The sequence below is a fragment of the Heterodontus francisci genome, chromosome 17 (assembly GCF_036365525.1).
Source record: "Heterodontus francisci isolate sHetFra1 chromosome 17, sHetFra1.hap1, whole genome shotgun sequence".
NCBI lineage: Eukaryota > Metazoa > Chordata > Chondrichthyes > Heterodontiformes > Heterodontidae > Heterodontus > Heterodontus francisci.
The window spans coordinates 62713951-62727458 of record NC_090387.1 but is presented as its reverse complement, the minus strand read 5'-3'; the positions used below and the strand labels follow the sequence as shown (position 1 = coordinate 62727458).

The following is a 13508-nucleotide window of genomic DNA, read 5'->3' as shown; positions in this document are numbered from 1 at the left end:
GTTGGGCCTAGGACACTACCCTGAGGAACTCCTGCAGTAATGGCCTGGGACTGAGATTTGACCTCCAACAACCACAGCCATCTTCCTTTGTGCTAGGTATGACTCCAACCAGCAGAGAGTTTTCCCCAGATTCCCATTGATTCCAGTTTTGCTAGGCCTCCTTGATGCCATACTTAGTCAAATGCTGCCTCGATGTCAAGGGCAGTCACTCTCACCTCTGGAGTTCAGCTCTTTTGTCCATGTTTGGAGCAAGGCTGTAATGAAGTCAGGAGCTGAGTGGCCCTGCAGAACCCAAACTGAGCATCAGTGAGCAGGTTATAGCTGAGCAAGTGCCACTTGATAGCATTACCAAAGACCTCTTCCATAACTTTGCTGATGCTGGGAGTAAACTGATAGGGCAGTAATTGGCCAGGTCGTATTTGTCCTGCTTTTTGTGTTTAAATGTTTAATGTGTTCGATGTTTAAATACTACAGTCTAAGAACCTCTCTGGTAGACTCAATATGGTGGCAGCATACAGAACTCAAATATATGACAGTGACAATGTGGAAAATTGCTCAAGCAAGTCCTGTCCACAAAAACAAACAAATCCAATTCAGCCAATTACTGGCCCATTAGTTTACTTTCAATTATCAGAAACGTGATGGAAGGTAATGTCAACAGTGTTATGAAGAGGCACTTACTCAGCAATAACCTGCTCATAGATGCTCAGTTTGGGTTCCACCAGCTCCACTCGGCTCCAGACCTCATTACAGCCTTGGTCCAGATAAAGACAAGAGCGGAATTCCAGATGTGAGGTGACAGTGACTGCCCTTGACATCAAGGCAGCATTTGACTGACTGTGGCATCAAGGAGCCCTCGCAAAATTAAACTCAACTCAATGGGAATCAGGAAGAAAACTCTCCATGAGTTGGAGTCACACCTTGCTCAAAAGGAAGATGGTTGCCTGGAGCTCCAACAATACACAAGAAGCTCGACACCATCCAAGAAAAGCAGCCCACTTAATCGGCACCCCATCCACCACCTTCAACATTCATTCCCTCCACCATTGGCGCACAGTGGCACCAGCGCGTACCATCTACAAGATACACTGTAGCAACTCACCAAAGCTCCGTCGACAGCACATTCCAAACCCATGACTCCTACCACCTAGAAGGACAAGGGCAGAAGATGCATGGGAACACCATCACCTGCAAGTTGCCTTCCAAGCCACACACCATCCTGACTTGCATCATTCCTTCACCGTTGCTAGGTTAAAATCCTGGACCTCCCTCCCCAACAGCACAGTGGGTGTACCTACATCACATGGACTGCAGTAGTTCAAGGCAGCAGCTTATCACCACCTTCTCAAGGGCAATTAGGGATGGGCAATAAATGCTGGCCTTGCCAGCAACGCTCACATCCCAAGGACAAATAACAAGATGATTATGTCTCTCCTCTACAAGAAGCACCCAAACTTTGTTCAGCAATGCCCCACAGAAATATGGTTCAAATATTGCACTCTGTGTGGGGGAAAAACAAAACTTGCAGTGGAGAACCTGCATTCAAACACTATAATTCAATGATTTTATAAAACAAACAGTTTTGAATTCATACTGGCATATGGATCCACAGGCAGCAGTAGGTATCCTCAGCATCTCACCCAAGTCACCATTCTTCACAAATAAGCCCAGAAAGGCTGTGTCAGCAGACTATTCTATTGTTGAAATGGATGGTAAACATTTCAACTGATCATTCCTACCTCTATGACATATGGGAATAACTAGTTAGTTATCTAACGAAAACCCTAGCAGCTTGCCTTTTTCCCTCTTCCCCTAGTTACCCCACTAGGAACAAGAAAACAAATGCAGTACTCTCACCACTGCCCTTGTCGAGATCAGATAACCCAGCACAGAATACAGACTGAACCTAGATCTTTTCTAGCTTGTACCTGTTACATAAAAATTCTCCATCTCTGCAATTATTTTATTTAACGAGTCTGAGATTGGAAGCTGTACAGTGCAAAGTACTGCGAGCAATAAGCACAAAGCTCATCTCCCAGCCAGTATATATATATATATATTTTTTTTAAAAGAATAGAAAATTGTGGAAATACTCAGCAAGTCTGGCAGCATCAGTGGAGAAAGAGACAAGCGTCAACATTTCAGGTTGAGGAACTTTCACTAGAATTGGGAGTGCTTAGAGATGTAATAGCTTTTAGGTAGGCAGAGAAGGGAGGGCAGGGGAGAACATACAGGAAGATCCGTGATTGGTGGAAGGCAGGAAAGATTAAATAATTAAACAGCCGACACTGAAAACCAAAAAAAAAGGTGGGAATCTGACAAGTAAAGGAATGCATGATGTGTCTCGAGAAGGTGTAAATGTAAAGCAAAATCATCACCAACAGCTGCTGTGCAAAAATATGGGGGGTGGGGGCAGAGTTTATGAGCTGTAATTGTTGAACTCAATATTGAGCTCAGAAGGATGTAAAATGCATAGTTGAAAGATGAGGTGTTATTCCTCGAGCATACATCAAGCTTCATTGAAATAATGTAAGAGGCAGAGGACAGAAAGGTCAGAGTGGGAGTGAAGTAGAGAATTAAAATGACAAGTGGACAGAAGTTTGAGATCATGCTTCTGAACTGAATGGAGATGTTCTTCAAAGCAATCACCCGATCTGCACTTGGTTTCCCCAATGTACAGATCGCATAGTGAACAGCGAATTGTGTATATTACAGTGAAAGAATTACAAGTAAATTGTTGTTTCACCTAGAATGACTGTTTGGAGCCTTGGACAGTGAGAAGGGTAAAAGAACAGGTGCTGCATCTCCTGTGCTTGCATGGGAAGGTGCTGTGAACGACTGAGGAATGGACCAGGGTGTTGCAGAGGGTACAGTGCCTTCAGAAGGCTGAAAGGGGAGAGGAGGAGAAAATCTTTTTGGCAGTGGTATCACACTGGGGGTGGCGAAGATGATCTGTTGAGTGTGGAGACTGGTGGGGTGGAAGGCGAAGACGAAGGGGAACCCTCTCTTATCTCTGGGGGCTGGGGGTGAGGGTGGAAAAGGTGAAAGCAATATGGGAAATGGAACAGACAAGGTCAACCATGGTTGGGGGGTAGTTGTGGGGTGGGGGAAGAGGGGAATCCTTAGGTAGCGGAAACGCCGGTATGAAAGATTGCATCAGAACAGATGCGATGGAGATAGAGAAACTGGAGAATGGAATAAGAGTCCATACAAAAAGTTGGGCATAAGGAAGTGTAGTCAAGGTAGCTGTAGGAGTCAGTGAGCTTAGTGAATATTTAAATGTCTTGAGAACACAGGAAGGGAGCCCCCACTTCATAACATTAAAAAGACTCTGCAATAGATGCCCAGGAGGTCAAATGAACTGAGTGTGCTTTAAAATTTGGTTTCACATGGCACTGAAGCATACTACATAGTATACTAAGCCAAAGCAGAGGTGGCCTCACGTGACCTTTTCTAATCTGTTCGTCAGATCAGGATCAGAATCTGCAGTTACATTGACATATTTGTTACAATGTACACCCACAATTATTTTTGATGCAAAGACAGCAATATAATTGCACCCTAAAATCAATTAAGTCCAACTTACAGCTTTCAGACGGCAACTTAACTAAGCTAACTGGCCACATTCACTTTAGCCACAACCGAGAATTCCAATCCTCTTATGTGGTTCCCTTAATAATTTTATTTGGCCATATGATGGAGTACTATGAACATATTCTGCTCCTTGCCTAGTCCAAGCTAAATTTCAAGACCTTTAACTTTCATTATTGTCCCTAAATGCCTGTGATCGTTCAATAAGTTTTTAACCATACTCCTGTATTGATTTATTTTGCTGTGCCTAAGTTAAAAGCTATATTTTTTTCAAGTTCTAAGGCAATGTTATAAAATTAGCTAGTTTTCTGCAAATTCTCATCATCAGCAATCTAACAGCTGCAAAAGATTAAGACTCACATTCTTCCCCATCTGTATTAATGTTGACTTAATTCTTGAACAAGGAGTACTGAAGGCATCATCAGTATTAACCTGAACAGTGTGAAGCAGCTGAATTATAATACCGTGCACAGTTAATAAAGCATTCGTGAGTTGATGTCTCTGCGAATAATTCAGTTCTCATAAGTCAAGGTCAGTAATTCCTCTAATCATTACTACCTGTTAACAAGTTAACAGAAACAGAAGAAAATAAGAGGATTCTAATCACATTTCTTTATAACTACCAGATTTTCAGTTGAAAAAATGTTTTACTAATTAGATTGGTTCTTCGAGGCCATCAGTTAAAGACAAACAAGTTACAGGCATGCTTTTCTTTCAGTGCCAAATATTAGCGCACTAACCTGTAAGTATTTTCATGGAATCCAAAGCCAATGCATGTTGGAATTCCCAGAAATGCCATCATATGAGATTTCATCCATTTGTCAACTGACAAAATAAAAATCAAAACACATATCACTACCATGAACAGAACTGAAGGTTAACAAAACACCAGTGGGGTTTTCAAATGGAGAATGTATACTGAAATCATTTACAATGTATTCTATTATATTGCATCTGCTATTAACAGACTAAATTACTTGGTTACTTTTAAAGTATGTAGGTTTCTTGAACTGCTGTAGTTCTACCAGGCAGATGAATTTAAATGTTTCACAATTTTTTCACAAAGCATTAAGCACAATTATTTTCAAATCAACAACTGCACAACAGTGTAAACTATGCTGTGTTTGGATCACTTCCATAATGTGAAAAGTTCACATGCAAGCTTTCTTGACCAATCCATTCAACAAAAATGAATTGTGCACCAATTTTGAAGTTGTGGCAACTGGAATTATGGACCAACATACCTGTCTTAGAACAGTTCTGTTCTTAAATGGGATACTTGCTGCAGTGAGGCAGATGTTTGGCATCATCTGTGACACTTCAACAGTGGGTATTCCATGTAGGGATAAACTACACCTCATAATTGTAAAAAACTGATCACATACTCTACACATTTCTGTCCAGTTGAAAAACTTTACAACTACAGCAGTTCTTGTTTTGTAATTAACAAACCAAGATTGCATGAAACTGATCTCCTGCTGGTTACTGACTGAGAATAAATTCTTAGTTAACTTGGTCTTTAAGTACCCTAGGACTAAGGTTCAAAGTGAACAATCCTCTAAATTAGATGATTTGTTTTCCCCATAAGTATTGGATACATAGAACAGACCTCTGATAAGCAGTTATTTAGTACGAATGAGATTGGAGATTGAAGATTAAAGAATAGATACAGACTGACGTGATCGAATCTCCCATAAAATGAAATGACGACTTCCAAGCTAGTGGAGCCAGACAGGGGAATATAAATCTTTAGAGGGTCAAGGTTGCATCAAGGAGATGGGAGGATGGATAAACAGTTTGAAGTTTTGCTCAATTACTGTTGGAGGAGGGGGAGAATTGGGAGCATTTAGGAGCTTAATAGAGAGTAGAGTCCATGGTGGAGTAAATTATACATAGTTTAAAGAATGGGAAAAGGCTCATCTATGTCTATTCATTCCATTCTTTTTGATCTTTGTGTAATTTACTACTAATCCTGGACTCTACCAAACCTTTTTTTAAAAAAAATTGACATTACCTATAAATGCTGTTTACCTTTATTTTGCTTTGCAGCACGCTGGAGAAAATTCTGTTCATTGAAAATTCTACCATCCTTCGCATCCTGAAAACATTTATATGCACAGTACCATCAGTATACAATAAATGTAAACCGCATTACAAATGTCAAATTTGGAAGCTCAAACAGATTACAACTTACCACTTTAACAACGTACTTGCATTGTTGCGAAGGGCCAGCCCCTGGTTGTGCTGGAACAGTAAAACACTTTCAATGATTAATCAAAATAATAATTACTTTTAGCAGCAACAAGTCTGTCTTTCAATCCAATCAGGAGAATATCGAAACTTCAACAGCTGGCAATTGTATAGCATTTTTAACATAGTTAAACATTCCAAGGCATTTCATAGGTGCATTACTAGACAAAATTTGACATCAAGTCAAAAGATGACCACAAGCTTGGTCAAAGAGGTAGGTTTTGAGGAATGTCTTAAACAGATTGAAAGGTAGAGAAGTTTAGGGAGGGAATTCCCAGAGCTCAGGTAACTGAGGGCACAACTGCCTATGAAGATGTGAAGGATATTGGGGATGCACAAGAAGCCAGAATTGGAGGAAGAGTAAGGCTGGAGGAAATCACAGAGGCAGAGAGGAGCAAGGTATGACGGGAGTTGAAAACAAAGTAAAGAATTTTAAACTCGAGGCTTCACTAGACTTGCAGCCAACTTAGGTGATAGGTGAACAGGACACCGGCAGTAGAGCTTGGATGAGCTGACGTTAATGGAGGGTGGCAGATGAGAGGCTGGCCAAGAAAACATTAGAATAGCTGAGGTTGGAGTTTTAAAGAAAAGCTTGGATGAGAACAGCAGATGGGCTGAGGCAGGGGCATATATGGGTAATATTATGGAGGTGGAAGTAGGTGGCCTTGGTGATGGAGAGAATATGGAATCTGAATCTCAGCATGGGATCAAATAGGACACCTCGATTGTGAACAGTCTGGTTCAGCCTCAGCCAGTGGCAAGGGTATGGAATTGGTGGCTTCTAAACGGAGATTGTGGCAGGGGCCAAAGACGGTAGCTTTAGGCTTGAGAAAGTTCCAGTACAGCTACTGGCATTGACCCGACAAAGCAGAAAATTACCCAGGTACATCCTGTCCACAAAAAGCAGGGCAAATCCAATCTGGCCAATTACTGCCCCATCAGCCTACTCTCAATCACCAGCAAAGTGAAGGATGGTGTTATTGACAGTACAATAAAATGTCACCTACTCAGCAATAAGCAGTAGCTCAGTTTGGAACTACTTGGCTCCTGACCTCATTAAACCCTTGATCCAAACATGGACAAAAGAGCTGAATTCGAGAGGTGAGCTCAAAGTGACTGTCTTTGAAATCAAGGCAACATCTTACCAAGTGTGCCATAATGAAATCCTAGCAAAACTGAAGTCAATGGGAATCAGGGGGAAAACACTCCACTGGCTGGAACCATACCTAGCACAAAGAAAGATGGTTGTGGTTGCTGGAGGCCTATAAGCTCAGCCCCAGGACATTGCTGCTAGAGTTCCTCAAGGCAGTGTCCTAGGCCCATTCATCTTCAGCTGCTTCGTCAATGACCTTCCCTCCAACATAAGATCAGAAGTGGGGATGTTTGCTGATGATTGCACAGTGTACAGTACAATTCGCAACTCCTCAGATACTGAAGCAGTCCGTGCTTGCATGGAGCAAGACCTGGACAACATTCGTGCCACATAAGTAACGGGCAAATGATCATCTCCAACAAGAAGGAATCCAACCATCTCTCTTTGGCATTCCATCATTACCACTGTTGAATCCTTCATAATCACTTGGGGGCCTCCAATGACCAGAAAATTAACTGGTAACTGGATCAGCCACATAAAGACTATGACTACAAGGGCAGTCCAGAAGCTGGGTATTCTGCAGCGAGTGACAGTGAGCCTTTCCACCATCAACAGGGCACAAGGCAGGAATGCGATGGAATACTATTCACTTGCCTCGATGAGTGCAGTTCCAACACCACAACATCATCCAGGACGAAGCAGCCTGCTTGATTAACATCCCATCCAGCACCTTAAAACATTTATTTTCTCCACGATCCGCACAATGTGGCTGCAGTGTGTACTATCTACAAGATGCATGGCAGAAACTTGCCAAGGCTTCTTTGATAGCAGTTCCCAAACACAAGCCCTCTACCATCTGCAAGGACAACGGCAGCAGATGCATGGGAATATCACCATCTCCAAGTTACCCTCCAAGTCACACACTATCCTGACTGGAAATATATCGCCGTTCCTTCGCTGGGTCAAATTCCTGGGATGCCCTAAAAAACAGAATCTGAGAATGTCTAGACCACATGAACTGCAGCTGTTCAAGAAATCAGCACACCACCACCTTCTCAAAAAGCAATTAGGATTGGGCAATAAATGCTGGCCACATTTGTGAATGAATAAAAACAAACTGTAATTTTAATTTTTCATGTTTCTACAGATCAAAGCTCCTCCCACTGCAGGGTTTAAAAGAAAGGCGTGAAGTCTCCCATTGATGTCAGTTGATCAGTGACATTTACAATCTATATATTTAACGAGTAAACTCAACCAAGTCAAAAGGTCACTCTTGCCAACCGATTTTCAAATGCTGCAGGCTTGTTATTCTGTTGGGTATATTTAACATTTGCTGTTACTTCAGGCAAGCTTTTACTGCTTTAGAAAAAAAATAGCAGTACAATCCTAGATCACAGCTGAATTTGAATTATAAATTAGATGCACTTTCGGCTGATTTCTTTTTAGACCACCAAATGAACATTTAATCAGACATTGCAAAAAGACACCTTATAGTAAACGGATGTTCAAGTAACCATAATTTTAGTATTAAGTGCCAGAAAAGCCTTGGAAATATCCTTGCACATTTGTCAAGAATTTTAGAGAAATCTTTAACCTAGAAATATAAAATCCACATAAAAATATTTTATAGGAGCTAAATAATTTGAAAAAATACTTTAAAGTAATCAGTTTCAAAAATTGAAAGCACCTGGCTTTGATACAACTGTTTCAACGTGCGATGAAGTTTAAAAAAGACATTTGTATTTATGCAGCGCTTTTAGTGACCACTGGATGTCTCAAAGCACTTTACAACCAATGAAGTACTTTTTGAAGTATTGTAATGTAGGAAACGCAGCAGCCAATCTGCATATAGCAAGCTCCCATAAACAGCAAAGTGATAATGACCAAAATGCATACAGTTCAACTGCTATTTAGAATAAATTCCAATTATTCTAGCTAAATGTATCTTAGTCTGCAAATATGTGGTGAAGGTACCCGAGTAGAGCAATCCACATTCAGTTTCATTCTGAGAGAGAAGCTGGACAAGTTTCCATTTTTTATCGTTATGATCAGTCAGGATTGTGTTCTCTGGAATTGCTTCCAATGGACTGCATTTCTGGCGTTTTCCTTTGGAATTTCTCGAAGCTTAAAAAAAGGAACAAAATTCATTCAGCCCTGTGTCGGTTATTTTTAACAAAATAGTCAGATTTCAGAGCAGTTTTATCCTTTCGAAAAAAAAGTACATAATGGCACCATTCAGATGTACTTCCAGAAATCTCAACTGTTTCCAAATGAAGATGTAGAAAAACACAAAGCACTCTAAAGTTGCTGTCCTCTGGTACAGTTTGAAAAAATTAGTTTATGTTTGGTAAAATCTTCATAGCTTGCAAATCTACCAAAATGCATCAGACCAAAAAAAAACAAGGTTCTGTAAGTCATTTTGTCAAGTATTCCGTGCATGCAACATCTGTGCTTAATTAGAAATTAATTTTCCAATAGTCCTATAGCCATATTAAAAATGGAATGATGTTTTGTGAAGGACATTCAACATAGCAGAAACCCAACCATCCATACAGAGTTAAGTCATCTTTTTAAATGCTTATTTTATGTCACAAGTTGTGACACGAAAATGCCTTGCTCTGTCATTGGCTAGAAGTCTTTCTATCGCATGTAAAGCTGGCACGAAAAAGAGCAGCAAGCAAATAAAGTTTGCCGTTTAATCCGAGTTAATCAAATAGCTTCTAAAACTCTGTCCTATACAGAATCAGCCACTTTATTTGATACAACCATTTGATCTCATCTCTTCCATGGTGGGAACTTACCTGGTGATACTCTTGTGGGAGAACTTTGAACGCCCGTTTCAGTTTCTCGTTTTCTCTTTGGGGAAACTATCTCCCTTTTGGGGTAGATTATTTTCACAGGGGTGTGCTTTGTTTTGGATGCCTCTGCATTGGGCACAGTCTGAGCTGAAATGACAATGAAAATTCAAGCATTTTAAAGACTAGACCACAGTGTACCTAGTGATCTTTAACACTGCAACTTTAAACCTTTAACAATCAAGCAGCTCAAGTAGTTGAGTGTTCAAACTTCCAATTGCAACATAGCTCAACTTGCAGAACAGCTTGTCACTAAAACTTGATCACAAGATTTTAAAAAAAACTTGCTGCAGTCTGGATCATTCATGAAATTAACAGGCAGCTGGGCTGTGCAGCAATTATTATGGATTACAGGGTGATGACAGACAGGTGTTGTCACTATACAAATGGAAGCCAATGACATACGTGTGTGCAACATCAAGGGTGGGTGGGGTGTCAAATATGGAACCTTGGGCATAATGCAGGTGACTGTGAGGGGAATGGGAGAAACCACTGCAGGTGTGCAGAGGAGGTTCGAATGGAACCAAGGAGGTGAAGCATTTGAGAACCTTAAGAAAAGAAAGGATGTGTTAAAGTTGGGTTGATAATTGGAGCGATGGAGGAGGATGAAGTGGTCAACTATGTCAAAGGCTGCAGATAAGTCACAAAGGGATAGTTAGAGATAATGGAGGATCTGAGAGTAGGCTTTTAAGGAAGAGATGACAGCAGTGGGCATGAGGATAGTGCTGTGCTGTCAGGATAAGCAAAGTAGACAAATTGTAGCGAATGCCACACTTTAATCCATCCCAACTACGACAAGTGTGGAAACCTTAAAAAAAAACTACAGAAAACAGACATTTAAAAAGTTATATTCATTGATGTTTTCCTTCAGACACAGTGAAATCAATATTGATCGATAGGAAACTGAACCACAGGTTAAAACAAAAACAAGAAATGCTGGAATCACTCAGCAGGTCTGGCAACATCTGTGGAAAGAGAAGCAGAGTTAACGTTTCGGGTCAGTGACCCTTCTTCGGAACCCACAGGTTAAAACTCAGGATCCCATTGATCCCAATTAATTATCCTCTCTGACTTTAGATGGGCGAGCAAAGGGAGGCTGAGGAAAAAAAATCAGTAAGACACAAACATGGAGATGCTGTGGAGTGGGCAGTAACATGCTGCACTTCTTCCTCAGTCTCTTCTTTAGGTATCTTGAAGCCACAAGATGGACAAAAGTTGAAAGCAGCCTCTATCTTCTGACCACAGTCTGGGCAAAATTTAAAGATCATCCTGAAAAATTAAAAGGAACAGAAGATTAGATTCACATTTCCTAGACAGGATTACCAGAAACAGTAAGATGCACATCAAAAGTAGATTTCAATAAAGCTTCAAAAAAAAGGGACAAGGATTATCAGAATTGTTTTTAATTTAAAAAACTGTGGAGAGCACTGAAGACATGAAATGAGTTACCAGAAACGGAAACCATAACAGCCATTAAAAGGGAAGTGGATGAATACTTGAAAAAATATTTTTTTAAATAAGAGATAGGAAAAGGGCAGGGGACAAACAGAACAGTTAGGCCTTCAGAGAGCCAGCACAGGCACAATAGACAATAACGGACTGATTATAAAGTTCTGCAATTCTAGGCCTAGGGTATAATTTTGCCTCCCCCACCCCCCACCATGCACAAACAAATGGTTGTGCACAGTCCTCATCTTCATTTTGATTTTATTCAATTTCTCACTTATCCAAGTCTTAATCCTTCATCCCACATAATTCATTTTGATTCTGCCATTCATACTGAAAACAATTTGTTCAAAATCTGCACTCTACAATTTTTAAAAATTAGTTTGTGGGATGTGGGCATCACTGGCTAGGCCAGCATTTATTGCCCATCCCTAATTGCCCTAGAGAAGGTTGTGGTGAGCTGCCTTCTTGAACCGCTGCAGTCCTTGGGATGTAGGTACAACTACAGTACTGTTAGGAAGGGAGCTCCAGGTTGTTGACCCAGTGACAGTGAAGGAACGGCAATATAGTTCCAAGTCAGGATGGTGTGTGGCATTCCCATGCATCTACTGCCCTTGTCCTTCCAGGTGGTAGAGGTCGTGGGTTTGGAAGGTGCTTTCAAAAGGAACCTTTTTGTGAGGTGCTGGAGTGCATCTTATAGATGGTGTACACTGCTGCCACCGTGCATTGGTGGTGAAGGGAGTGAATGTTGAGGGCGGTGGATGGGGTGCCAATCAAGCGGGCTGCTTTGCCCTGCATGATGTTGAGCTTCTCGAGTGGTGTTGGAGCTGCATGCATTCAGGCAAGCGGAGAGTATTCCATCACACTACTGACTCGTGGCTTGCAGATGGTGGATAGGCATTGGGGAGACAGGAGGCGAGTTACTTGCCGCAGAATTCCCAGTCTGAGTAGCCACAGCATTAGGTAGCTGGTCTAGTTCAGTTTCTGGTCAATGGTAACCCCCGCAGGATGTTGATAATGGGGAATTCAGCAATGGTAATGCCAATGAATATCAAGGGGAGATGATTAGATTCTCTCTTGTTTGAGATGGTCATTGCTTGACACTCCGTGGTACGAATGTTACTTGCCACTTACCAGCCCAAGCCTGAATGCTGTCCAGGTTTTGTTGTATATGGACATGGACTGCTTCAGTATCTGAGGAGTCGCGAGTGGTGCTGAACATTGTGCATTCATCAGTGAACATCCCCACTTCTGACCTTATGATGGAGGGAAGGTCATTGATGAAGCAGCTGAAGATGGTTGGGCCTAAGGAACTCCTGCAGTGATGTCCTGGGACTGAGATGATTGACCATCAACTATAAGCATCTTTCTTTGTGCGAGGTAAGACTCCAACCAACGGAGAGTTTCCCCGATTCCCACTGACTCCAGTTTTGCTAGGGCTCCTTGATGCCATACTTGTTCAAGTGCTGCCTTGATGTCAAGGGTAGTCAGTCTCACCTCACCTCTGGGGTTCAGCTCTTTTGTCCATGTTTGGACCAAGGGGGTAATGAGGTCAGGAGCTAAATGGGCCTGGCAGACCCCAAACTGAGCATCAGTGAGCAGGTTATTGCTGAGCAAGTGCCGCTTGATAGCGCCTTAATCCCGGTTCATTATAATCAGCCTCAACCCTCGATAGTAATAATAAAATATTGGCACTAACCAATTCCACTAGCAAATTTTGAACAAAACAAAGTATTGGGACATCTAAAAAGAATACTCCTGTAAGGAATGTGATTTTTGCAATAATGCAGGCAAAAGATACAATCTTGTGCCTATCTGGCAAGGATGAATCCAACATAGTCAAACGCTCAAAAAGATTTCTTAAAAGATGAAATGCTACATATATACTCATGACCAATAGCATGCTTCGCTGCAGTAGATACTCACATTAGTCAGGTGAGTTCAATCCTTGAGATATCTCCCAAACTATGGCTATGGTTTTACCCCACTGTTCCTAGCTGCACTACTCCATAGACATCTGCATTTTGTAAAGCTTTATCCAGTTTTGGTATCAGCCCTTATCAAAATGTTTCTAGGCCTGCTAAATAAATTTGAGTTAGCAAGGCATAAAGAGAATGGAGTCTCCAGTTGTGATAAAGCAAATCTAAATGTAAAACATGCGTCACTTGGCCTCAGGGAATGCTGTAGTAACCTCTTGTACAGTCCTTTATACAGTCTTTCAATCTTAGGATTTTTAAACTACAGAAATAGTGGTGCAGTGGTTAGCACCGCAG

The 13508-nt window shown here is 41.3% G+C and overlaps 1 protein-coding gene across 2 annotated transcripts in view; it reads right to left on the bottom strand.

The window, feature by feature from the left end:
- The window catches only part of vrk3 (VRK serine/threonine kinase 3), a 57762-nt gene that overhangs the window by 29705 nt on the left and 14549 nt on the right, over window positions 1-13508 (bottom strand). For both annotated transcript variants that reach the window (XM_068049510.1, XM_068049511.1), the window contains 6 exons: window positions 10916-11058; window positions 9736-9879; window positions 8909-9058; window positions 5786-5835; window positions 5623-5689; window positions 4332-4416 (listed from right to left, as the gene is read on the bottom strand). In XM_068049510.1, coding sequence (XP_067905611.1) covers window positions 4332-4416; window positions 5623-5689; window positions 5786-5835; window positions 8909-9058; window positions 9736-9879; window positions 10916-11057 — 638 coding nt within the window. In that variant the 5' untranslated portion in view covers window position 11058. The remainder of the gene's footprint in view (window positions 1-4331; window positions 4417-5622; window positions 5690-5785; window positions 5836-8908; window positions 9059-9735; window positions 9880-10915; window positions 11059-13508) is intronic.